Raw genomic sequence first — 25507 nt, forward strand, 5'->3', positions numbered from 1 at the left:
TAGTAAACACACCTTCAACTTTGACCCATTGGTGGCGCTAGAGGGTTTGAAATGGAGACATGAAACTTGGTGAAATTGATGAGGGGATTGGCCCCAAAGAGTGTGCCAAATTTCACAACTTATGACAATACAGTTCTAGGGGTTGCCATAGACTCCCATGGAAGATGTGTAATAATAATAACTAGAGGATACCATTTCTGGGGAAATTGTGAGGGTGTGCTTGCGGCTGCCCCAGCTGCCCATAGTCTCCTGGTGTTTACTGTTATCAACCATTCAGTGTGTTTTTACATTGGTTTTAGACAGCAAAGAAAATGTGTGTAGGTTGTTGGTCAACTCGTCCCGTTATCTGGTTACTAGGATTATAATTCCTTGAGAGCAACCATTAGTTGACATGTAATTTTGTAAACTTGTAATAAACCATACAACCAACCTTTCTTCCAGTTGATAGGCAACGTATATACAAACTAGATTCATTCTGATCCTAGCCGAGTGGCTACAGGTGCTGGCTCTAGATATAAACGAACAACGCAAACTGTCTGAGGTAAATTAGCTAGCTCTAACTGGCTACGGCTAGACTAGATTCATTCTGAGCCATAGAAAAACGTCTCTGGTTTGGTTTCATTCGGTTTGCGCTAACTGTTACCGATCACAATGCTAGCCTAGCCGAGTGGCTACAGGTGCTGGCTCTAGATATAAGCGAACAATGCAAACTGTCTGAGGTAAATTAGCTAGCTCTAACTGGCTACGGCTTGACTAGATACATTCTGAGCCATAAAAAACGGCTCTGGTCTGGTTTCTTTCGATTTGCACTACCGATCACAATGCTAGCTAGCGATACCTAGTTTCATTTTCCTGTCAGATGTAGCTCTACAGTATTTTTGACGTAGTAAACCTAGTCTATATATTGTAATGTCTTACCTTGTGACTGACGATTGAAAAGCGAACAGTTGGCAAAATATGTGACAGCACTGACGATCAGGAACGTGAAGATAAAAGCGTTGGGGAAATCGCAATGGACAAGCCGTTTGATTTGTCAAGGCTTGCAAAGCAGATAGCCTCGAAAGCCAAGTGATCGGATTGCGTGTAATACCTCAGTATTTACAATGGTCTGGGCGAATACTCGATTCTTATTGGTTGCAGGGGTGTCAGTTATCAGGTAATAATGGATTAAGTAGTTCCAGTAAAACTGTCTGTTCACCGTTCTAAAGTATTGCGCTGGCTACATATGAGCCTGTAGGAAATGCATGTCTGAAATAAGTAACCATAACAACAGGGACACAGTCAAAGTCTCCGTTTACAATTTTGAAAGACTATAACAAGCTGTAGTTACAATGATGGGTAACTTCAATATTTCTTTTAACCTATTTGGAAAATGTAACTTTTCTGAATTTACTGTGTCAGTGTCACGTAACCACTTATCTTGGCCGATTATTTTGTTTGTGAACATCTTAATAAGCTATTGATTTGAGGACAATGACATAGCTGGCCAGCTAGATAGAGCTAGAGCTAGCACTACAGTAGCTAGTCGTATTGTCAAACATACTGTCAAAAACAATTAACAGTTTGTCAACCGTACACAATGTTATTTCCTTTAAATCTTGCTAGCATAACGTTAGAGCTAGCTTTCTGGCTAGCAATAGCTCAGCCAAAGGTAAGCTTGTGTCTAGGCTGAGCGGACTATAAATATCAGAGTAAGCTTCTTTGATCAGTTCATTATGATTACAAATTATGCAGGCCGCCACACATACTTAAACAATTCTATTCTAAAATGGCCGCGGGGCAGTTACACGACAGTAAGCAAAAGTAGCAAGACACCCAATGCAACTGCCACGACACACTTGCATACCACTATCAACAGAACAGTAACTGTCATGTACCAGTGGAGGCGCTGTCACATACCACTAGCTACTGTCATGTACCAGCGGAGGCACTGGCATGTACCACTAGCTACTGTCACGTACCACTAGCTCCACTGGCATGTACCACTAGCCACTGTCACGTACCACTCGCTCCACTGGCACGTACCACTAGCTACAATAAAGTACAGTTTCGGTTCTAACTGCCTCTCGCCTTTTCTTGAGGTTGTCAAATGTCCCATGCAGTCACTCAAAACACGGGTTCGATTCCAGGCTCTGGCAAGAGTATTTACCTCTAAACTGGTCAATATATACACATCTGACAAAAGACCAGCTCGACCTTTGCCTGTAAACAGTGATTCTGACTGTCAGAGACCTTTAAATAGCCTGACTTACTGAAATTGGCTAAACTAGCCTGGCTAACGTAGGTCGCTTTCTCAGGGCATATGACGAATGAAACAGGCTCGCCTTGAAAAATCAGATATACTGGCTATCTTTAGCAGGCCCTTGTCTACAAAAAGCAGTCCTCCCTGACGTTTTTGGAGTAGAATTGAGTGAAATACAAAATTGTTTACACACTGCCAGTGGTCGAGCCGATCCTGACTCTGAGGCTAACGTCAAAACAATGTACCCCCGGGGTGCAGTATAACTCCAATTGCAAGTCCACAAATCACAAAAATAATCGGAGCATCTGGCTAAAAGCACAATTACCACATCTCCTAAAAGCTTCCCTCCTCGACCTTTTTCGTGTAGACGTAATTGTAAAAAGGTTGAACTTATGAACATGACGCGCCCAAGGAATGGCTGCCGCCTAAGCGCCTATGCGGTCTCCCTGCCGCATAGGCTTATTACAAAGACTTTCACGCCCCAAATCAAAATTATGAGCCGACAGGTCTGTGGGGAATTGCTTTTTCTCCTAAAGGCTGCTCTCCTCGACCTTTTTGATGAACAATTCGCCGAGATGCAAAATGACTCACTAATTAAAAACACAGAGGAAAAAATCTAGAGCTACAGTAGCTACTTTTCGAGTTTGGTTTTCCGTCACTTCAGAATCACGATCTAAAAGGTATAAAAGTGCTAAAACGTTCACCATAATTCATGAGTAGTGTACTTTCACAAACCCAATCATTAATTCTAGCTTAAAATTTGTAAAAATAGGACTTACCGAAAGTGGCTGCCTCCAACACGGCTATCACCCGATTCCAGTTGAAAACAACAATGGCCGCCGAAAAAGAATTTATATTCGTAACGGTGAGCTGCGATTGGAATCTAAATGAAACAGGGGCTAAAAAACGCGGGTGGGGGCTTGGTCAGCACACATTTTCAAGAAAGCATGTGTGTGTAAAGGGAAGCCTGAGCCTGAGTGTGTGAGAATTTGGAGCACAGAGCAATTAGCCAAGCATGCATGTTTCAAATATTCACCACAAATCGACTTTTCATTTTACAGTCAACTTTTCCTCAGATTTGTGTACTAAACATTCTCAAGAGTCTTCATATGAACTTGTGATTGAATCAAAGTATCAGTTTTTGACCGGCGGATGTTTAAAGCATTATTTTAGCGTTAGCGATAAATTCGATTTGCTTTACATCAACCATTTTTGGAGATATGAAATAGCCTTTGCACATGGTAACATGTTGTAGTGTCTTCCTTGTGACATACCAAGTTACGTGTTTATATCTCAAAGATTTGCTGAGATTTGACCCAACTTCCTGTTTGGTTGCTTTTTTGATTTTTTTTCTGATTTTGATTGGCTGTGCCGGACAAACGGTTTAGAAAATCAAAACGCCATGGGATAACTTTTGTGAGGCTTGTTCTGAAGATCATCTCTGGTCATTTTGAAGAAGATATGACAAAAATTGAAGGAGGAGCAAGCTTTCAAAGGTTTTTGATACAACCGGAAATAGCGGAAAATCTATATAACCGGAAATTGACGTCATAGGGTGCGTTGAACTCGTCTTGATCCAGGGAATCCAATGGTACCTCATTTTTTGAAAATCAGTCATACGGTTCAAAAGTTGCGTGTGTAAACACAAGTCCAACTTTGACCCATTGGTGGCGCTAGAGTGGTCTAATGGGATACATGAAACTTGGTGTAGGTATAGAAGGAACTGTCCTTAATGAGTGTGCCAAATTTCACAAAAAGTTATCCAAGGGTTCTAGGGGCTGCCATTGACTCCCTTGGAACTAGAATAATAATAATAAATATATCTGCAAGCAGCGATGCGGGTTCCTCCGCAAAATGGCAAAATATTATAAACATGTACACTGTAGAAGATCGAGAGTTGGACTACAAGGGAGCAAAACTACTTCATGTTTGGCCAACAACAGGCTGAATGGGGATTTGAACTCACGAGCATAAGGTTACAAGTCAGTCTCTCTATCCTCTCTGCTACACACCAACTGTTGAGATTGTATGAATAGAGTGGGCAGAGTATTAGCTTTAGTCAGCTTTGGGACAAAGGTTAAGAAACGGTTGACATTTCAAGGTGAAATTGCATGAAATTGTGCATGGTATTTCAGAATGATGTCATCCTGTTTAACTAAACAGATAATCAAAATTATGACAGGCCAAAAGATAATGGCTGGATTCCAACCAACTTCCTCATGCTTTACAGGTCACCATGCCAGCCCATTGAGCTATTCTCAGTGTTGAATATTGTCATGTTCAGTTACTGTATAAAAAAGTAAGGTGTTTCTCCTGTGGTAAGCGTTAGATTCAGCCAAAGTTGAAACTGCTTGTACATTTGCTATAAAGACGGGACAACAGGATGACTGGGCTGCTGCTGTAAAGAATAACTTACTCATAGTTTTTTTTAAAGGTTGTTTGGAGTGCCATAACTTGTCATGGAAGGGAATTTCAAATCATGCCTAGCATCAGTGGGGATGTGTCCTGGCTTAGGTTACTGAAATGAATTTGTGCAACAGGCAAGGGATCCACCTGAACAATCAATTTACTTCATTAGAGAAAACCATTAGAGTTATCTCTACCATGCGTAGACTACAAGTAGCTAGCTACTGTGGTGAGCCTGGCTTGTTTTGCAGTGGTTTACACAGTCTCGCTAAACAGATGATCGGAGTGTTGTAATGGGCTCAAATAAACACGCATTGCTATGTTTTACAACCGGAGGATTTATCGGGACACTAGAAACCGTTTGGTCAGAATAAAACATTAAAAACTATGCCTCTGACTGGTATTGAACCTTGATTACCAGCACAACATCTCAGCCAATTGAGCCATTCCCAGGCATGGAATACACAAAACTGGATAATAAAAAAAGCTGTTTCTCCAATGGCGAGCATTGTCAGATTTGGTCGAAGTTCAAACAGCTGTAATTCAGTCATATTTCGACATATCAAGGTGAAACTTTGCATGGTACTTCAGGGGCATCTCACCTTAAAGCCTATTAAGTTTGAACCATCCTTCAAAAATACATTTGATTTAGTGACACAAACGTATTGAGGCAATGTGGACATTTACATAAATACACCCATTTCAGCCATTTTGTACTTGATTCAATTGCCTTAAGTAACGTTTTTAAATATGTCAATTTCAAGTCAATTTCACCTTTGGTTCAAGAGAAGAGGAATTTTGAAGGTTTTCACAAATTATCACAGTACAGGAAAATCCATCATGGCGGACCTTATGGGTCCTTGAGGCTTTTTTGTTCCTCATGAAAAATGAGGCATGCACACCAAGTTTCAGAAGAATTGGAGCAATGGGGTGGAAATGCCATCACTTTGAAAATCGGACTTTTGGGCGTGGCCTGTGGCGCCCCCTATGGTCCGATGTGGCCCATATTTGGTGTCGGGGTACCCACTTGGATGTAGTATCAATGTGCCAAATTAGAAAATTTATGACCAGGGACTTTTTGAGATATTGGGGCGCAAGGAGAAGAAAAATAAGAATAAGAATAAGAATACCAACAATAACAATAGGTTCCCTCCTACCGGAGGAACCTAATAATAAGAATACCAACAATAACAATAGGTTCCCTCCTACCGGAGGAACCTAAATATAGCTGCAAGCAGCAATGGCGGATTCCATTTTTGGAGATATGAAATAGCCTTTGCACATGGTAACATGTTGTAGTGTCTTCCTTGTGACATACCAAGTTACGTGTTGATATCTCAAAGATTTGCTGAGATTTGACCCAACTTCCTGTTTGGTTGCTTTTTTGCTGATTTTGATTGGCTGTGCCGGACAAACGGTTTATAAAATCAAAACGCCATGGGATAACTTTTGTGAGGCTTGGTCTGAAGATCATCTCTGGTCATTTTGAAGAAGATTAATTAAAATTATTAAGATACCTCATTTTTGAAAATCGGTCATACGGTTCAAAAGTTACGTGTGTAAACACAAGTCCAACTTTGACCCATTGGTGGCGCTAGAGTGGTCTAATGGGATACATGAAACTTGGTGTAGGTATATAAGGAACTGTCCTTAATGAGTGTGCCAAATTTCACAAAAAGTTATCCAAGGGTTCTAGGGGCTGCCATTGACTCCCATGGAACTAGAATAATAATAATAATAATAATAATAATAAAACTAACAATAACAATAGGTTTCCTCCTTACGGAGGAATCCTAAATATAGCTGCAAGCAGCAATGGCGGATTCCTCCAAAACATTGCGAACCATTGAAAAATGTATATTCTTCACAAATTGTCACTGTATAGAAAAATCCATGCTGCAGACTTACCAATGGGATACCAAATCTGACCAAATCCAAATATAGCTGCAAGCAGCAATGAGGTGTCCAAGCAGTCAAATGACCCAGAAAACATTTTAGACATCCTCAGAAGAGAGCAACGAGTACACACAGCAAGTTTGGTGTGAATCCATCAAAGATTTGCTGAGATACGACCCAACTTCCTGTTTGCTGGCTTAACGGCACATTTTGATTGTCTGTACCGGGCAAAGGGTTTTGAAAATTAAAAAACCATGTAATGGGCTTCGATAACTGACAAGAGTCATGCGGGCAACTGGACCACGGTAGAGCTAATGTCTATCTATATGTAAAGATAACATCAACTCTGGAGTTGGGGGTGGGGCTTCTTATCCAACAAATTACACCCCTGAACATATTAATGGCCTACTACAATTGTAAATATCCTTTGGACCTCTTTTGCAATTGGGCCTTGATACTATCTAATGTAAAATCTAATATTTTCTGGCCATTCTGCAGTTTGTGGGGACTTTCCACACCAGCACACTGTTCCTTTCCTGTATTCTGCATTATTACACTTTTTCTTTGAAACTTTCATATAGGCCCATACTATAGCAGTTACGGATATACATAGAGGAAACTCAGGAGAGTGAATTTGAGATAACGGTAGTGGGAGGATGTTGTACCTTTGTGCTTCTCTTTTTTGCCAGTCCTATGAAACATATCTGGGCACCACTGCTTTTGCCTGCTAGTGTTTGCAATGCTGGGAAGAAAACTACAGTTTTTATTTGATTATACGTTGCCCTGGAATAAACGCTGCACCAAAAATGAACATTATGTAATAAATGGCACCCTCGATTAAACGCCTCCCCCCAAAAATCAGAAAACGGTTATTTAATTGGTTTAAATTAAAACACAGTATTTATTACACAAGTAATTCACAAGTGTAGTGTACTATAATTCCCATGAAGCACTGGCAGGCACAAGTGTCTTACTTGCTACAGGTTTATTTGAAGCTTCTTCTCCAAATCCAACGTTAAAACTAAACTCACGCTGTAATGAGAAAATAAAGACCACATTAGCTTAATATGAACATACAATGACATGTGCAGCATGTAAATAACGTTCACCAAAGTAAAATACAGACACAAAACAACATACTTTGTTTGCTGGATGCTGTAGTGTACACAAGGGAATAGAGGTTTCCTTAGATTGCTAACAACCTCTATAACAACCTTAAACTTATCACTTAGCGTGAATGTGCATAAAGCTCCAGGACCTGACAACATCCCTGGCTGTGTTCTCAAGGCCTGTGCTCCTGATCTGGCAGGGGTGTTCACTGACATCTTTAACCTCTCCCTGTCGCAGTATGTCGTCCCCAATAGCTTCAAGGGGGCCACCATCATCCCAGTCCCTAAGAAACCATCAGTGAGCTGTCTCAATGATTACCGCCCTGTTGTACTCACTTCTGTTGTCAATGCTTTGAGAGGTTAGTCAAAGACCACATTACATCCTGCCTGTCACCTGCATTAGACCTACTCCAGTTTGCATATAGGCCGAACAGGTCTACAGATGATGCTGTAGCTTTGGCCTTGAACACTGCTCTCTTTCACCTGGATCAGAACAACATATACGTGCGGATGCTCTTCATTGACTTCAGCTCCGCCTTCAACACCATAGTACCATCCAGGCTCATCGTGAAACTACAGGACCTGAACATCAGTCCTTCCATGTGCAGCTGGATATTGAACTTCCTGACAGACAGGCCACAGGCAGTACGGCTAGGTAACATCACCTCAACCAGTCTAACACTCAGCACTGGTGCCCCACAGGGTTGTGTGTTAAGCCCACTGTTGTACTCTCTGTTCACCTATGATTGTGCAGCCACTAACAGCTCCAACACCATCATTAAGTTTGCTGATGACACCCCCATTATCGGCTGCATCAAGAATGGTGATGAGTCTGCCTACAGAGCAGAGGTGGCAACAATGACATCCTGGCGTCAGCATAACAGCCTGTTGCTCAATGTAGCAAAAACCAAGGAGTTGATAGTGGACTACAGGCGGCTGCAGGGAGAACATGCACCCATTCACATCGAGGGCACAGCTGTGGAGAGAGTCAAAAGTTTCTGATTTTTTGGTATCAACTTCAGCGAGGACCTGAGTTGGTCCACCATATTGGTGTGGTTACAAGGACAGCGAAACAGAGGCTCTTTTTTCTGCGGTGACAGCGGAAACTTGGCACGGATTGCACTATACTGACCAATTTTTACCACTGGACCATTGAGAGCATACTGACTTCTGGCATTACAACATGGTTTGGCAACAGCACTGCCTAGGACAGGAAGACACTACAAGAGTGGTAAAATCTGCACGGCGTATTACAAGGACTGCATTCAGGACCTTTACAGCCAGCACTGCAGGAGAAAGGCCAAGTGAATCATTTTTTGACCCTAGTCATCCCTGCCACAGTCTTTTCTCCCTCCTGCCTTCTGGATGGCGATAGAAGAGCATAAGGACTTGTACAAGCAGATACAGGGATCGTTTTTACCCACATGCCATCTGGATGCTGAACTGTCCTTGAAATATTTTTTTGCACTACAATTTTTCTTATTTTTTTATTATCAAACGCTGCACCACAAATGATAATTGTGTAATAAACGCTGCAGCGTTTAATCAAAGGAACATGGTATATGACAGCAATAATGTTTAATGTAACTGGCCTTTCTAACGTTACAAGTGGCCCCAGCATTGCCCCTTATGGTCTAGGTGCATTGCAAATGAAGACAAGAGCCTTTTCTTGAGGTTGTCAAATGTCCCATGCAAAGTCACTCAAAACACGGGTTCGATTCCAGGCTCTGGCAAGAGTTTTTACCTCTAAACTGGTCAATATATACACATCTGACAAAAGACCAGCTCGACCTTTGCCTGTAAACAGTGATTCTGACTGTCAGAGACCTTTAAATAGCCTGACTTACTGAAATTGGCAAAACTAGCCTGGCTAACGTAGGTCGCTTTCTCAGGGCATATGACGAATGAAACAGGCTCGCCTTGAAAAATCAGATGTACTGGCTATCTTTAGCAGGCCCTCGTCTACAAAAAGATGTCCTCCCTGAGGTTTTTGGAGTAGAATTGAGTGAAATACAAAATTGTTTACACACTGCCAGTGGGCGAGCCGATCCTGACTCTGAGGCTAACGTCAAAACAATGTACAGTACCCCCGGTCCACAAATCACAAAAATAATCGGAGCATCTGGCTAAAAGCACAATTCCCACATCTCCTAACGGCTTCCCTCCTCGACCTTTTACGTGTACACGTAACTGTAAAAAGGTTGAACTTATGAACATGACGCGCCCAAGGAATGGCTGCCGCCTATGCGGTCTCCCTGCCGCATAGGCTTATTACAATGACTTTCACGCCCCAAATCAAAATTATGAGCCGACAGGTCTGTGGGGAATTACTTTTTCTCCTAAAGGCTGCTCTCCTCGACCTTTTTGATGAACAATTCGCCGAGATTCAAAATGACTCACTAATTGAAAACACAGAGGAAAAAAGCTACAGTAGAGCTACAGTAGCTACTTTTCTAGTTCGGTTTTCTGTCACTTCAGAATCACGATCTAAAAGGTCTAAAAGTGCTAAACCTTCACCATAATTCAAGAGTAGTGTACTTTCACAAACCCAATCATTAATTCTAGCTTAAAATGTGTAAAAACCGGACTTACCGAAAGTGGCTTCCCCCAACACGGCTTTCACGGGACCCAGTTGAAAACAACAATGGCCGCCGAAAAAGAATTTATATGCGTAACGGCGAGCTGCGATTGGAAGCGAAATGAAACAGGGGCTAAAAAACGAGGGTGGGGGCTTGGTCAGCACACAATTTCAATAAAGCATGCGTGTGTCAAGGGGCTCTGGCCCCTTGTGTGTGTGAGAATGTGGAGCACGCGCGCACAGGAGCAAAGGGAGAGAGGATTTGGGGAAACAGCCCTAGAAATTAGCCAAGCATGCATGTTTCAAATATTCACTAAAAATCGAGTTTTCATGTTACAGTCAACTTTTTCTCAGATTTGTGTACTCAACATTCTCAAGAGTCTTCATATGAACTAGTGATTGAATCAGAGTATCAGTTTTTGGCCGGCGGATGTGTAAAGCATTATTTTAGCATTAGCAATAAATTCAATTTGCTTTATATCAATCATTTTTAGAGGTATGAAGTTGCCTTTGCACATGGTAACATGTTGTAGTGTCTTCCACGTGACATACCAAGTTTGGTGTTGATATCTCAAAGATTTGCTGAGATTTGACCAAACGTCCTGTTTGGTTGCTTTGTTGCCGATCAAGCAGCAATGGAGGGGCCAAGCAGTCCAGAGCAGGACATGGCTTCCATAGCACTTGTGCAACAATTAAGTCACAACAACCTGTTGCACTCATGCAACACACCAAGTTTGGTTGAAATATATGTTTGCGTTCAAGAGTACTGATAGTTCAAAGTTATTTTTCTGGTATAACACTGCAGGCCTCCTCTGCTCCTCATGGGAACGATGGAACCCAAGTTTGGTGACAATCGCGCAAATGGTTGCTGAGATATGCTCTTGCGCCTCGTTTGGCGACTTCGCCACCGCTTTTGATCGTCTCTACCGAACAAACGTTTTTGAAAATTTAAAATTCATATGATTGCTTTTGTGAAACTGGGTCTAAAGATCATCTTTGCCAAATTTGGTAAACATTGGACAAAAATTGTGGCGTGCAAAAGGTTTTTACACTTTTCCATGAAATCCAAAATGCCACGTCCATTCGAATTTTATGAAAAGTTATTAATAGTCAGGCTTTATATCTCACAAGACATCAACAGACAAAGAAATTACTTTTTAAGGTAAACACTTCAACCGTTATTAGCCAAAACGCGTTTATGCTTCCGGCCACGCCCCCTTTTAGTCACATGACACAATTTTTGGAGGACATCCTCAGAATAAGGTTCCGAGGCGGCGTACCAAATTTAGTTTCACTGCCTCAAACAACTGCTGAGATATGACTTCACTTCCTGTTTGGCGGCTTTTCTGCTTATTTTGATTGGCTGTCACGGACAAACGGTTGTGAGTATCAAAATGCTCTACCATAACTTTTGTGCGGCTTGGTCTGAAGAGCATATCTGGTAATTTTGAAGAAGATTTGACAAAGATTGTAGGAGGAGTAGGCTTTTAAAGGTTTTTGATAAAACCGGAAATAGCGGAAAATCTATATAACCGGAAATTGACCCTATAGGGTGTGTTGAACTCGTCTTGGTCCAAGGAATCCAATGGTACCTCATTTTTTAAAATGGGTCATACGGTTCAAAAGTTGCGTGTGTAAACACAAGTCCAACTTTGACCCATTGGTGGCGCTAGAGTGCCCGAGTATGGGACATGAAACTTTGTGAATTGGACCAGGGGACTGACCCCAATGAGTGTGCCAAATTTCACAACTTTCGACCAAGCGCTTCTAGGGCCTGCCATAGACACCCAGTCTTAAGAAGTATAATAATAATAATAATAATAATAATAAATATAGCTGCAAGCAGAAATGGAGGGGCCAAGCAGTCCAGAGCAGGACATGGCCTCCATAGCACTTGTGCAACAATTAAGTCACAACAACCTGTTGCACTCATGCAACACACCAAGTTTGGTTGAAATATATGTTTGTGTTCAAGAGTACTGAGAGTTCAAAGTTATTTTTCTGGTATAACACCGCAGGCCTCCTCTGCTCCTCATGGGAACGATGAAACCCAAGTTTGGTGACAATCGCGCAAATGGTTGCTGAGATATGCTCTTGCGCCTCGTTTGGCGGCTTCGCCACCGCTTTTGATCGTCTCTACCGAACAAACGTTTTTGAAAATTGAAAATTCATCTGATTGCTTTTGTGAAACTGGGTCTAAAGATCATCTTTGCCAAATTTGGTAAACATTGGACAAAAATTGTGGCGTGCAAAAGGTTTTTACACTTTTCCATGAAATCCAAAATGGCGGCCACGTCCGTTCGAATTTTATGAAAAGTTATTAATAGTCAGGCTTGATATCTCACAAGACATCAACAGACAAAGAAATTACTTTATTAAGGTAATTACTTCAACAGTTATTAGCGTAAACACGTTTATGCTTCCGGCCACGCCCCCTTTTAGTCACATGACACAATCTTTGGAGGACATCCTCAGAATAAGTTTCCGAGGCGGCCTACCAAATTTAGTTTCACTGCCTCAAACAACTGCTGAGATATGACTTCACTTCCTGTTTGGTGGCTTTTCTGCTGATTTTGATTGGCTGTCACGGACAAACGTTTGTGGGTATCAAAATTCTCTACCATAACTTTTGTGCGGCTTGGTCTGAAGAGCATATCTGGTAATTTTGAAGAAGATTTGACAAAGATTGTAGGAGGAGTAGGCTTTCAAAGGTTTTTGATAAAACCGGAAATAGCGGAAAATCTTTATAACCGGAAATTGACCCCATAGGGTGCGTTGAACTCGTCTTGGTCCAGGGAATCCAATGGTACCTCATTTTTGAAAATGGGTCATACGGTTCAAAAGTTGCGTGTGTAAACACAAGTCCAACTTTGACCCATTGGTGGCGCTAGAGTGCCCAAGTATGGGACATGAAACTTTGTGAATTGGACCAGGGGACTGTCCCTAATGAGTGTGCCAAATTTCACAACTTTCGACCAAGCGCTTCTAGGGCCTGCCATAGACACCCAGTCTTAAGAAGTATAATAATAATAAATATAGCTGCAAGCAGCAATGAGGTGGCCAAGCAATCGAATGACCCATAAAACATGTTGTACATCCTCAGAAGAGGGTTACGAGTACACGCAACAAGTTTGGTGCGAATCCATCAAAGATTTGCTGAGATACGACCCAACTTCCTGTTTGCTGGCTTAACGGCACATTTTGATTGGCCGTACCGGGCAAACGGTTTTGAAAATCCAAAAGACATATGATGGCTTTTGTGAGGCTTGGTCTGAAGATGATCTCTGCCAAATTTGGTGAAGATTGGAAAACATTTGTAGGAGGAGTACAGAAAAAACGTTTTTTCAGTAATTCAAAATGGCGGCCGCATCCATTCGGCTGTTATCACAAGTTATCATGTGTCACACACGGGATGTCCCAAGATATCATGAGACAAAGGAATCACTTAATAAAGGCAAACGAATCAACAGTTATTGGCCAAAACACATTTTTGCATCCTGCGGCCACGCCCAGTGATCACATGACACCAAATTGTTTGGACATCCTCAGATGAGGGTTCCGAGTCATCATACCAAGTTTGGTGTTGATTTCTCAAGGATTGGCTGAGATATGACCCAACTTCCTGTTTGGTGTCTTTGCTGCCGATTTTGATTGGCTCTACCGGACAAACGGTTTTGAAAATCAAAAATCTTTGGATAACTTCTGTGAGGGTTGCTCTGACGATGATGTGTGCCAATTTTGGGGAAGATTAAAGAAGAATTGTAGGAGGAGTAGGCTTTCAAAGGTTTTCGATAAAACCGGAAATAGCGGAAAATCTATATAACCGGAAATTGACGCCATAGGGTGTGTTGAACTCGTCTTGACCCAGGGAATCCAATGGTACCTCATTTTTGAAAATCGGTCATACGGTTCAAAAGTTACGTGTGTAAACACAAGTCCAACTTTGACCCGTTGGTGGCGCTAGAGTGCTCCAATGGGAGACATGAAACTTTGTGAATATAAAGAGGGGACTGTGCTTAATGAGTGTGCCAAATTTCAAAACTTTTTACCATACGGTTCTAGGGGCTGCCATAGACTCCAATGGCAGAAGAAGTGTAATAATAATAAGAAAAGGTAGAAACACTTAAGTGGCTTCGCCGCTTCGCGGCTTGGCCACCAATAAATATAGCTGCAAGCAGCAATGGCGGATTCCTCCTAACATTGTGAACCATTGAAAAATGTATATTCTTCACAAATTGTCACTGTATAGAAAAATCCATGCTGTATACTTACCAATGGGATACCAAATCTGAAATGCAATACCATCAAGATCCACAAGGGCTTTTATCTCAAGCCAAGGAATGAAAGGAGGGGGCTTGGTGAGCCTACCCATTCCAGAAAGCCTTGTGTCTTTGTGTATCAGGGCGTGGCCTGTAGCGTCACCTATGGGTGATATTGGGCCATTTGTGGTGTGGTAGTTACTCTTGGCCTATACTATCAATGTTTCAGGATTTTGAGAACTTTTTACCATTGCACACAAAATCGGAAATGCAATACCATCAAGATCCACAAGGGCCTTCACTTCAAGCCAAGGAATGTGTGGGGGCTTAGTCAGCCCACAATTGCCTGAAATGTTGTGTATGCGTCTCGCCAAGCTTCCGCGTGTGTCAAGGGAAAGGCTGAGTGTGTGAGAATGTGGAGCGCGCGCGCTGAGGAGCAGAGGGAGACATTACATTGGAAATTTCATTAGCAATTAGCCAAGCATTCATGTTTCAAATATTCACCACAAATCGACTTTTCATCTCACAGTCAACTTTTTTCTCAGATTTGTGTACTAAACATTCTCAAGAGTCTTCATAGGAACTTGTGATTGAATCAGAGTATCAGTTTTGACTGGCGGATTTGTAAAGTATTATTTTAGCGTTAGCGATAAATTCGATTTGCTTTATATCAACCATTTTTGGAGATATGAAGTTGCCTTTGCACATGTTAACATCATGTAGTGTATTCCTTGTGACATACCAAGTTTGGTGTTGATATCTCAAAGATTTGCTGAGATTTGACCCAACTTCCTGTTTGGTTGCTTTGTTGCTGATTTTGATGGGCTGTACCGGCCAAACGGTTTAGAAAGTCAAAACGCCATGGGATAAGTTTTGTGAGGCTTGGTCTGAAGATCATCTCTGGTAATTTTGAAGAAGATATGACAAAAATTGTAGGAGGAGTAGAGAAAAAACGTTTTTCAATTAATTCAAAATGGCGGCCGCATCAATTCGGCTTTTATCACAAGTTATCATGTGTCACACACGGGATGTCCCAAGATATCATGAGACAAAGGAATCACTTAATAAAGACAAACAAATCAATAGTTATTGGCCAAAACACATTTTTGCTTCCTGCGGCCACGCCCAGTGATCACATGACACCAAATTGTGTAGACATCCTCAGAAGAGGGTTCCGAGTCATCATACCAAGTTTGGTGTTGATATCTCAAAGATTTGCTGAGATTTGACCCAACTTCCTGTTTGGTTGCTTTTTTGCTGATTTTGATTGGCTGTGCCGGACAAACGGTTTAGAAAATCAAAACGCCATGGGATAACTTTTGTGAGGCTTGGTCTGAAGATCATCTCTGGTCATTTTGAAGAAGATATGACAAAAATTGTAGGAGGAGTAGGCTTTCAAAGGTTTTTGATAAAACCGGAAATGGCGAAAAATCTATATAACCGGAAATTGACGTCATAGGGTGCGTTGAACTCGTCGTGATCCAGGGAATCCAACGGTACCTCATTTTTGAAAATAAGTCATACGGTTCAAAAGTTGCGTGTGTACACACAAGTCCAACTTTGACCCATTGGTGGCGCTAGAGTGGTCTAATGGGATACATGAAACTTGGTGTAGGTAATGACGGAACTGTCCTTAATGAGTGTGCCAAGTTTAACAAAAAGTTATCGAAGGGTTCTAGGGGCTGCCATTGACTCCCATGGAACTAGAATAATAATAATAATAATAATAATAAAACTAACAATAACAATAGGTTTCCTCCTTACAGAGGAATCCTAATAATAATAATACTAACAATAACAATAGGTGCATCGCAGCTTCGCTGCTTGGCCCCTAATAATAATAAAACTAACAATAACAATAGGTTTCCTCCTTACGGAGGAATCCTAAATATAGCTGCAAGCAGCAATGGCGGATTCCTCCAAAACATTGCGAACCATTGAAAAATGTATATTCTTCACAAATTGTCACTGTATAGAAAAATCCATGCTGCAGACTTACCAATGGGATACCAAATCTGACCAAATCCAGCAGTCAAATGACCCAGAAAACATTTTAGACATCCTCAGAAGAGAGCAACGAGTACACGCAGCAAGTTTGGTGTGAATCCATCAAAGATTTGCTGAGATACGACCCAACTTCCTGTTTGCTGGCTTAACGGCACATTTTGATTGTCTGTACCGGGCAAAGGGTTTTGAAAATTAAAAAACCATGTAATGGGCTTCGATAACTGACAAGAGTCATGCGGGCAACTGGACCACGGTAGAGCTAATGTCTATCTATATGTAAAGATAACATCAACTCTGGAGTTGGGGGTGGGGCTTCTTATCCAACAAATTACACCCCTGAACATATTAATGCCCTACTACAATTGTAAATATCCTTTGGACCTTTTTTGCAATTGGGCCTTGATACTATCTAATGTAAAATCTAATATTTTCTGGCCATTCTGCAGTTTGTGGGGACTTTCCACACCAGCACACTGTTCCTTTCCTGTATTCTGCATTATTACACTTTTTCTTTGAAACTTTCATATAGGCCCATACTATAGCAGTTACGGATATACATAGAGGAAACTCAGGAGAGTGAATTTGAGATAATGGTAGTGGGAGGATGTTGTACCTTTGTGCTTCTCTTTTTTGCCAGTCCTATGAAACATATCTGGGCACCACTGCTTTTGCCTGCTAGTGTTTGCAATGCTGGGAAGAAAACTACAGTTTTTATTTGATTATACGTTGCCCTGGAATAAACGCTGCACCAAAAATGAACATTATGTAATAAATGGCACCCTCGATTAAACGCCTCCCCCCAAAAATCAGAAAACGGTTATTTAATTGGTTTAAATTAAAACACAGTATTTATTACACAAGTAATTCACAAGTGTAGTGTACTATAATTCCCATGAAGCACTGGCAGGCACAAGTGTCTTACTTGCTACAGGTTTATTTGAAGCTTCTTCTCCAAATCCAACGTTAAAACTAAACTCACGCTGTAATGAGAAAATAAAGACCACATTAGCTTAATATGAACATACAATGACATGTGCAGCATGTAAATAACGTTAACCAAAGTAAAATACAGACACAAAACAACATACTTTGTTTGCTGGATGCTGTAGTGTACACAAGGGAATAGAGGTTTCCTTAGATTGCTAACAACCTCTATAACAACCTTAAACTTATCACTTAGAGTGAATGTGCATAAAGCTCCAGGACCTGACAACATCCCTGGCTGTGTTCTCAAGGCCTGTGCTCCTGATCTGGCAGGGGTGTTCACTGACATCTTTAACCTCTCCCTGTCGCAGTATGTCGTCCCCAATAGCTTCAAGGGGGCCACCATCATCCCAGTCCCTAAGAAACCATCAGTGAGCTGTCTCAATGATTACCGCCCTGTTGTACTCACTTCTGTTGTCAATGCTTTGAGAGGTTAGTCAAACACCACATTACATCCTGCCTGTCACCTGCATTAGACCTACTCCAGTTTGCATATAGGCCGAACAGGTCTACAGATGATGCTGTAGCTTTGGCCTTGAACACTGCTCTCTTTCACCTGGATCAGAACAACATATACGTGCGGATGCTCTTCATTGACTTCAGCTCCGCCTTCAACACCATAGTACCATCCAGGCTCATCGTGAAACTACAGGACCTGAACATCAGTCCTTCCATGTGCAGCTGGATATTGAACTTCCTGACAGACAGGCCACAGGCAGTACGGCTAGGTAACATCACCTCAACCAGTCTAACACTCAGCACTGGTGCCCCACAGGGTTGTGTGTTAAGCCCACTGTTGTACTCTCTGTTCACCTATGATTGTGCAGCCACTAACAGCTCCAACACCATCATTAAGTTTTCTGATGACACCCCCATTATCGGCTGCATCAAGAATGGTGACGAGTCTGCCTACAGAGCAGAGGTGGCAACAATGACATCCTGGTGTCAGCATAACAGCCTGTTGCTCAATGTAGCAAAAACCAAGGAGTTGATAGTGGACTACAGGCGGCTGCAGGGAGAACATGCACCCATTCACATCGAGGGCACAGCTGTGGAGAGAGTCAAAAGTTTCTGATTTTTTGGTATCAACTTCAGCGAGGACCTGAGTTGGACCACCATATTGGTGTGGTTACAAGGACAGCGAAACAGAGGCTCTTTTTTCTGCGGTGACAGCGGAAACTTGGCACGGATTGCACTACACTGACCAATTTTTACCACTGGACCATTGAGAGCATACTGACTGGTGGCATTACAACATGGTTTGGCAACAGCACTGCCCAGGACAGGAAGACACTACAAGAGTGGTCAAATCTGCACAGCGTATTACAAGGACTGCATTCAGGACCTTTACAGCCAGATCTGCAGGAGAAAGGCCAAGTGAATCATTTTTTGACCCTAGTCATCCCTGCCACAGTCTTTTCTCCCTCCTGCCTTCTGGATGGCGATAGAAGAGCATAAGGACTTGTACCAGCAGATACAGGGATCGCTTTTACCCACATGCCATCTGGATGCTGAACTGTCCTTGAAATATCTTTTTGCACTACAATTTTTCTTATTTTTTCTACCCTTTTTCTCCATTCTCCAGTATTTAATTTTTTTATTATCTAAGTTGAACGGACATTGAGCACAAAGAATTTCATTACTTATAAATGATGTTCATGAGTTTATGATAATAAACTTGAAACTTTTATCAGAGCATTAAATTGTCTGTGCTTCGCTTGCTGTTAGGTTGTCGACTCTCTGACTCATGAGCGTCCCAAAAGGCCTTCAAAATAAAGTCACGTAATAATACTGAATACAATTATATAATTCAAATTTAAGACATTACTTGAAAAAAAATTATACATTATTGTAATGCAATTGCGACAATTGCATTCAGGCCTATAGATATAGTTAAACATATTGTGTACAATATAGCGAGGTAGCTGACTTAACCATTCCTGAATGTGCATTTCATCAACACCAAGTTTGCGTACTACAGATCTGTTGCTGGTGGTGAGTGCTTTCTGCACATCTTTCTGTTTAAAAGCTAAGGTGTAAGAATGTTTCGGCATGCTGCGTCAGATGTGTACACAAAGTAGACACACGCGCGGCATACATTTTACACTGGGCTTTTGTTTGACCTCCTTGTCTATTCTGTGTTTGTCTATGGCCGCACTGCAGCTACAATTCACTGAATCTCTCTTACTAATTAAACGTTGCCCTTGAATAAGCCACCCTCGAATAAACGCTGCACCACAAATGATCATTGTGTAATAAACGCTGCAGCGTTTAATCAAAGGAACATGGTATATGACAGCAATAATGTTTAATGTAACTGGCCTTTCTAACATTACAAGTGGCCCCAGCATTGCCCCTTATGGTCTAGGTGCATTGCAAATGAAGACAAGAGCCTTTTCTTGAGGTTGTCAAATGTCCCATGCAAAGTCACTCAAAACACGGGTTCGATTCCAGGCTCTGGCAAGAGTATTTACCTCTAAACTGGTCAATATATACACATCTGACAAAAGACCAGCTCAACCTTTGCCTGTAAACAGTGATTCTGACTGTCAGAGACCTTTAAATAGCCTGACTTACTGAAATTGGCAAAACTAGCCTGGCTAACGTAGGTCGCTTTCTCAGGGCATATGACGAATGAAACAGGCTCGCCTTGAAAAATCAGATACACTGGCTATCTTTAGCAGGCCCTTGTCTACAAAAAGCAGTCCTCCCTCACGTTTTTGGAGTAGAATTGAGTGAAATACAAAATTGTTTACACACTGCCAGTGGGCGAGCCGAGCCTGACTCTGAGGCTAACGTCAAAACAATGTACCCCCGGGACGCAGTATCACTCCAATTGCAAGTCCACAAATGACAAAAATAATCGGAGCATCTGGCTAAAAGCACAATTCCCACATCTCCTAAAGGCTGCCCTCCTCGACCTTTTTCGTGTAGACCTAACTGTAAAATGGTGAACTCATGAACATGACGCGACCAAAACATGGCTGCCGCCTAAGCAAGCTCCTATGCGGTCTCCCTGGCGCATAGGCTTATTACAAAGACTTTCACGCCCCAAATCAAAATTCTGAGCCGACAGGTCTGTGGGGAATTGCTTTTTCTCCTAAAGGCTGCCCTCCTCGACCTTTTTGATGAACAATTCGCCGAGATGCAAAATGATTCACTCATTAAAAACACAGAGGAAAAAAGCTAGATCTGGCTACTTTTCGAGTTCGGTTTTCCGTCACTTCAGACTCACAATCTAAAAGGTCTAAAAGTGCTAAAACCGTCACCATAATTCAAGAGTAGTGTACTTTCACAAACCCAACCATTAATTCTAGCTTAAAATGTGTAAAAATAAGACTTACCGAAAGTGGCTGCCTCCAACACGGCTATCACGCGATTCCAGTTGAAAACAACAATGGCCGCCGAAAAAGAATTCCTTTTTCCTCCTACCGGAGGAACCCTAATAATAAAACTAACAATAACAATAGGTTTCCTCCTTACGGAGGAATCCTAATAATAATAAAACTAACAATAACAATAGGTTTCCTCCTTACGGAGGAATCCTAATAATAAAACTAACAATAACAATAGGTTTCCTCCTTACGGAGGAATCCTAATAATAAAACTAACAATAACAATAGGTTTCCTCCTTACGGAGGAATCCTAATAAAACTAACAATAACAATAGGTTTCCTCCTTACGGAGGAATCCTAATAAAACTAACAATAACAATAGGTTTCCTCCTTACGGAGGAATCCTAATAATACCACCAATAACAATAGGTTTCCTCCTACCGGAGGAACCCTAATAATTATAAGAAAAGGTAGAAAGACTTGAGGTGGCTGCGCCGCTTCGCGGCTTGGCCACCAATAATTATAAGAAAAGGTAGAAACACTTGAGGTGGCTGCGCCGCTTCGCTGCTTGGCCACCAATTATTTTCCTCATGGAGGTGTCAGTATGTCACTGTATGACCACCATCCACATGATCAAATGTCCCTCCTGGACGCAATGAATGCTGGATTCTTGGACATTGCCAGGGATGGATCAGGCATGCCAGAAGATTCTTTCCTAGGTGTTTTGCCCTAGATGACATAAGATGTGATGTGGATGAGAACCTATGGCCAAATGCAGAAGATTACAGTAGCATGCCTATTGTATCTGTATCAGTGGATGGTGTGTATACAAATTCTTGTATTCTGGAATTAGTGAGAAAAAAAGATATACAACATATTGAAGCATACTGCATCATGTCTGATTCATTCCAGTAACATATATTGCAGTGAATTCTAAACAGTAGAGAGGTGTCCTTGTTTTACATAAGAAAACATTGTATAATGGTACCTGTTGTTCGTGATTTTTAAGTCATTGTTTTGTGGGTGACAAAGTATGTTTGTTGGCTGTCAACCTTTGCTAGTGTTATGGAAGAATTAGTTGATTTGAGACATGTATGAAGTGATTTGGTAGTTTTAGTGCATTTTGAATGGGAAATTAACTGCTGGGCCGAGCTGAAAGTTGGTTAGGAGAACTGTGTGAAGAGTTTTGAAAAAGTGACATAAGTATTGAGAAATGTGTCCTAGCGACTGTAAACAACTGTAATGTCATAGTTAACTCGCAATTAATCGCACGTTTTTATCTATTCTAAATGTCCCTTGATTTCTTTTTGTCCCATAATTGTTTCTCATTTTAATGCTCTTATCAAATCAAAGAAACAAATACGCCTGAAGTGGCCGCACAAGCGTTAGTACATGAGGCCCTTAGACTATTTGGAATGTGGAACATTCTCAAAGTTGAGTTTTCCAGATTCCACATGTCAAATCTTATGGAATTGTGGCTTTGACTGAACCCAGGGTAATTGAGTGAATGATGCCATGTGTGGCTGAGAAAGAAGCAAAGTCCTGTTAGCCTCATATGTTGTAAATGATTTGTACTTTTGTGAATGAAAGCTAGAAAAAGATCCCAGCTGCATAATATAAGCTCTCTCTCAACTAAAAAAACGATATAGGATGTTATGTACAGGGAGGGATTTTTTTTGGCGATCCCCTGCTGATTTTGTACATTGCACACTGACAAAGAAATAATCAGTCTATAATTTTAATGGTAGGTTTATTTGAACAGTGAGAGACAGAATAACAATGAAACAATCCAGAAAAACGCATGTCAAAATAAATTGTTATAAATTGATTTGCATTTTAATGAGTGAAATACGTATTTGATCTTTCTCAATCAGAAAGATTTCTGGCTCCCAGGTGTCTTTTACACAGGTAACAAACTGAGATTAGGAGCACTCCCTTTAAGAGTGTGCTCTTAATCTCAGCTAGTTAACTGTATAAAAGACACTTGTCAACAGAAGCAATTAATCAATCAGATTCCAAACTCTCCACTATGGCCAAGACCAAAGAGCTGTCCAGGATTGTCAGGGACAATATTGTAGACCTACACAAGGCTGGAATGGGCTAAAAGACCATTGCCAAGCAGCTTGGTGAGAAGGTGACAACAGTTGGTGCGATTATTCGCAAATGGAAAAAACACAAAAGAACTGTATCTCTCTCGGTCTGGCGCTACATGCAAGATCTCACCTCGTGGACTTGCAATGATCATGAAAAGGGTGAGGGATCAGCCCAGAACTACACAGGAGGATCTTGTCAATGATCTCAAGGCAGCTGGGACCATGGTAACCAAGAAAACAAATGGTAACACTATGCCGTGAAGGACTGAAATCCTGCAGCACCCGCAAGGTCCCCCTGCTCAAGAAAGCATGTGTACAGGCCCGTTTGAAGTTTGCCAATGAACATCTGAATGATTCCGAGGAGAACTGGGTGAAAGTGTTGTGGTCAGATGAGACCAAAATCGAGCTATTTGGCATCAACTCAACTCGCCGTGTTTGGAGGAGGAGGAATGCTGCCGATGACTCCAAGAACACCATCCCCACCGTCAAACACAGAGGTTGAAACATTATGCTTTGGGGGTGTTTTCTGCTAAAGGGACAGGACAACTTCACTGCATCAAAGGGACGATGGACCGGGCCATGTACCGTCAAATCTTGGGTGAGAACCTCCTTCCCTCAGCCAGGTCATTGAAAATAGGTCGTGGATGGGTATTCCAGCATGACAATGACCCAAAACACACGGCCAAGGCAACAAAGGAGTAGCCAGAGAAGTGGCAAGAAGAAGCACATTAAGATCCTGGAGTGGCCTAGCCAGTCTCCAGATCTTAATCCCATAGAAAATCTGTGGAGGGAGCTGAAGGTTCGAGTTGCTAAACGTCAGCCTCGAAACCTTAATGACTTGGAGAAGATCTGCAAAGAGGAGTGGGACAAACCTGGTAGCCAACTACAAAAAAACACCAAGTACTAAGTCATATTTTGCAGAGGGGTCAAATTCTTATTTCATTCATTAAAATGCAAATCAATATCTACAAATTTTGACATGTGTTTTCCTGGATTTTTACATTTATTCTGTCTCTCACTGTTCAAATAAACCTACCATTAAAATTATAGACTGATACTTTCTTTGTCAGTGGTCAAACATACGAAATCAACAGGGGATCAAAAAATGTTTTCCCTCACTGTATGCCTGTCACCGTGTGTAGGACTATATATCAGCCATTCTTTATTAATCCATTCCTTGTTCTTTCTGTAGGTCAAAGTGGTCTAGGAAAGTCCACTCTTGTTAACACACTGTTTAAGTCCAAAGTCAGCCGCAAGTCCTGCACTCCCAACTACGAAGAAAAGATATATAAAACTGTGAAACTGCAATCAGTCAGCCATGGTGAGTATATTTACATTTACATTTAGCAGACGCTCTTATCCAGAGCGACTTACAGTAAGTACAGGGACATTCCCCCAAGGCAAGTAGGGTGAAGTGCCTTGCCCAAGGACACAACGTCATTTTGCACGGCCCGGGAATTGAACCAGTGACCTTCTGATTACTAGCCCGATTCTCTAACTGCTCAGCCACCTGACTCCCTATATGCACATGCACACAATTCTACTTTCACACAAACATATTCAGATGAACAAACACACACATACATGTTCAGACTTTTCACAAAGCAAAACACACACACATTCAGTCACTATATACACACATATATACTCACACACAGGGACGCTAAAACAGACAGTGCCAACCAAATCAAATAAAAATGTATTTGTATTGCCCGTTTTACAAGCAATGTCAAAGAGGGCTTCACATACGCCAATAGAACTACACCAACATAAACCCTCAAGGAAGACAAGGAAAAACTCTCAGAAAAATTTACTAGAGGAGAAGAAATTGAAGAAGCCTTGGGAGGAGCAATTCAGTGATGGATCCCCTCCTCCAGAGACGGTTGGTGAAACAGAGATGCAGAACACAGGCTTAACATAGTCATACAGCAGGGAAGTGTCAATGGGTGTTGAAACACCAAAATCCAGTGTTCAACTTGGGTAGAGGTAGCCACAGGGCTGGGGACTGTGATCGGCGCAGCATCACAGGCCGGGGGACTAGCTCCAGCTTTGGCAGACTGTCACAGATCGACATCCACTTGCGACCAGTTACAGCGTTGACCGACCCACGGCCACGCAGACGCTGACAGCTCAAACCCCCCACACCACAGGGGATGTGTGGAGGAGGGACAGAGAATGCCAGGAGCATGGTTGTTTCAACCACGGTGAAACAACCCTTGCACATACACCTCGCACACACTCTCCATTACCAAGCAGCTTTGCCTTTCCTGATGATACTGAACTGTGCCTGTCCTGTTTTAATGCTGCTACAATGCTGCTACAGTGCTGCCAGCTTTTGGTTCTTGTGTGTGCGTGTGTACAGTATAGATAGCTAGCATACAGAGCTCATGCTGAGAGAGACTAATGCGTGGTAATAGAGAGAGCTGTCTGTGAAAGTGCCAGGTTGACCTGGAGTCCCACTGTCAAAAGGATGGAGTGGTGCTCATTTCTCTCTCTCTCTTTTTCTCTCTCTGGAAGGCTTTGTCCTCACACACAGTACATGTTCTCACTCCTCCTTTGCATTTTATTAATATGATGCCCAAGAGATGGCCTGGTGAC

At 41.9% G+C, this 25507-nt stretch overlaps 1 protein-coding gene across 4 annotated transcripts in view; it reads left to right on the forward strand.

The window, feature by feature from the left end:
• Positions 1-25507, forward strand: part of septin12 (septin 12) — a 240629-nt gene that overhangs the window by 161990 nt on the left and 53132 nt on the right. For all 4 annotated transcript variants that reach the window (XM_062453429.1, XM_062453420.1, XM_062453446.1 and 1 more), the window contains one exon: positions 24102-24230. In XM_062453429.1, coding sequence (XP_062309413.1) covers positions 24102-24230 — 129 coding nt within the window. The remainder of the gene's footprint in view (positions 1-24101; positions 24231-25507) is intronic.

This window comes from Osmerus eperlanus, chromosome 2 (assembly GCF_963692335.1).
Source record: "Osmerus eperlanus chromosome 2, fOsmEpe2.1, whole genome shotgun sequence".
NCBI lineage: Eukaryota > Metazoa > Chordata > Actinopteri > Osmeriformes > Osmeridae > Osmerus > Osmerus eperlanus.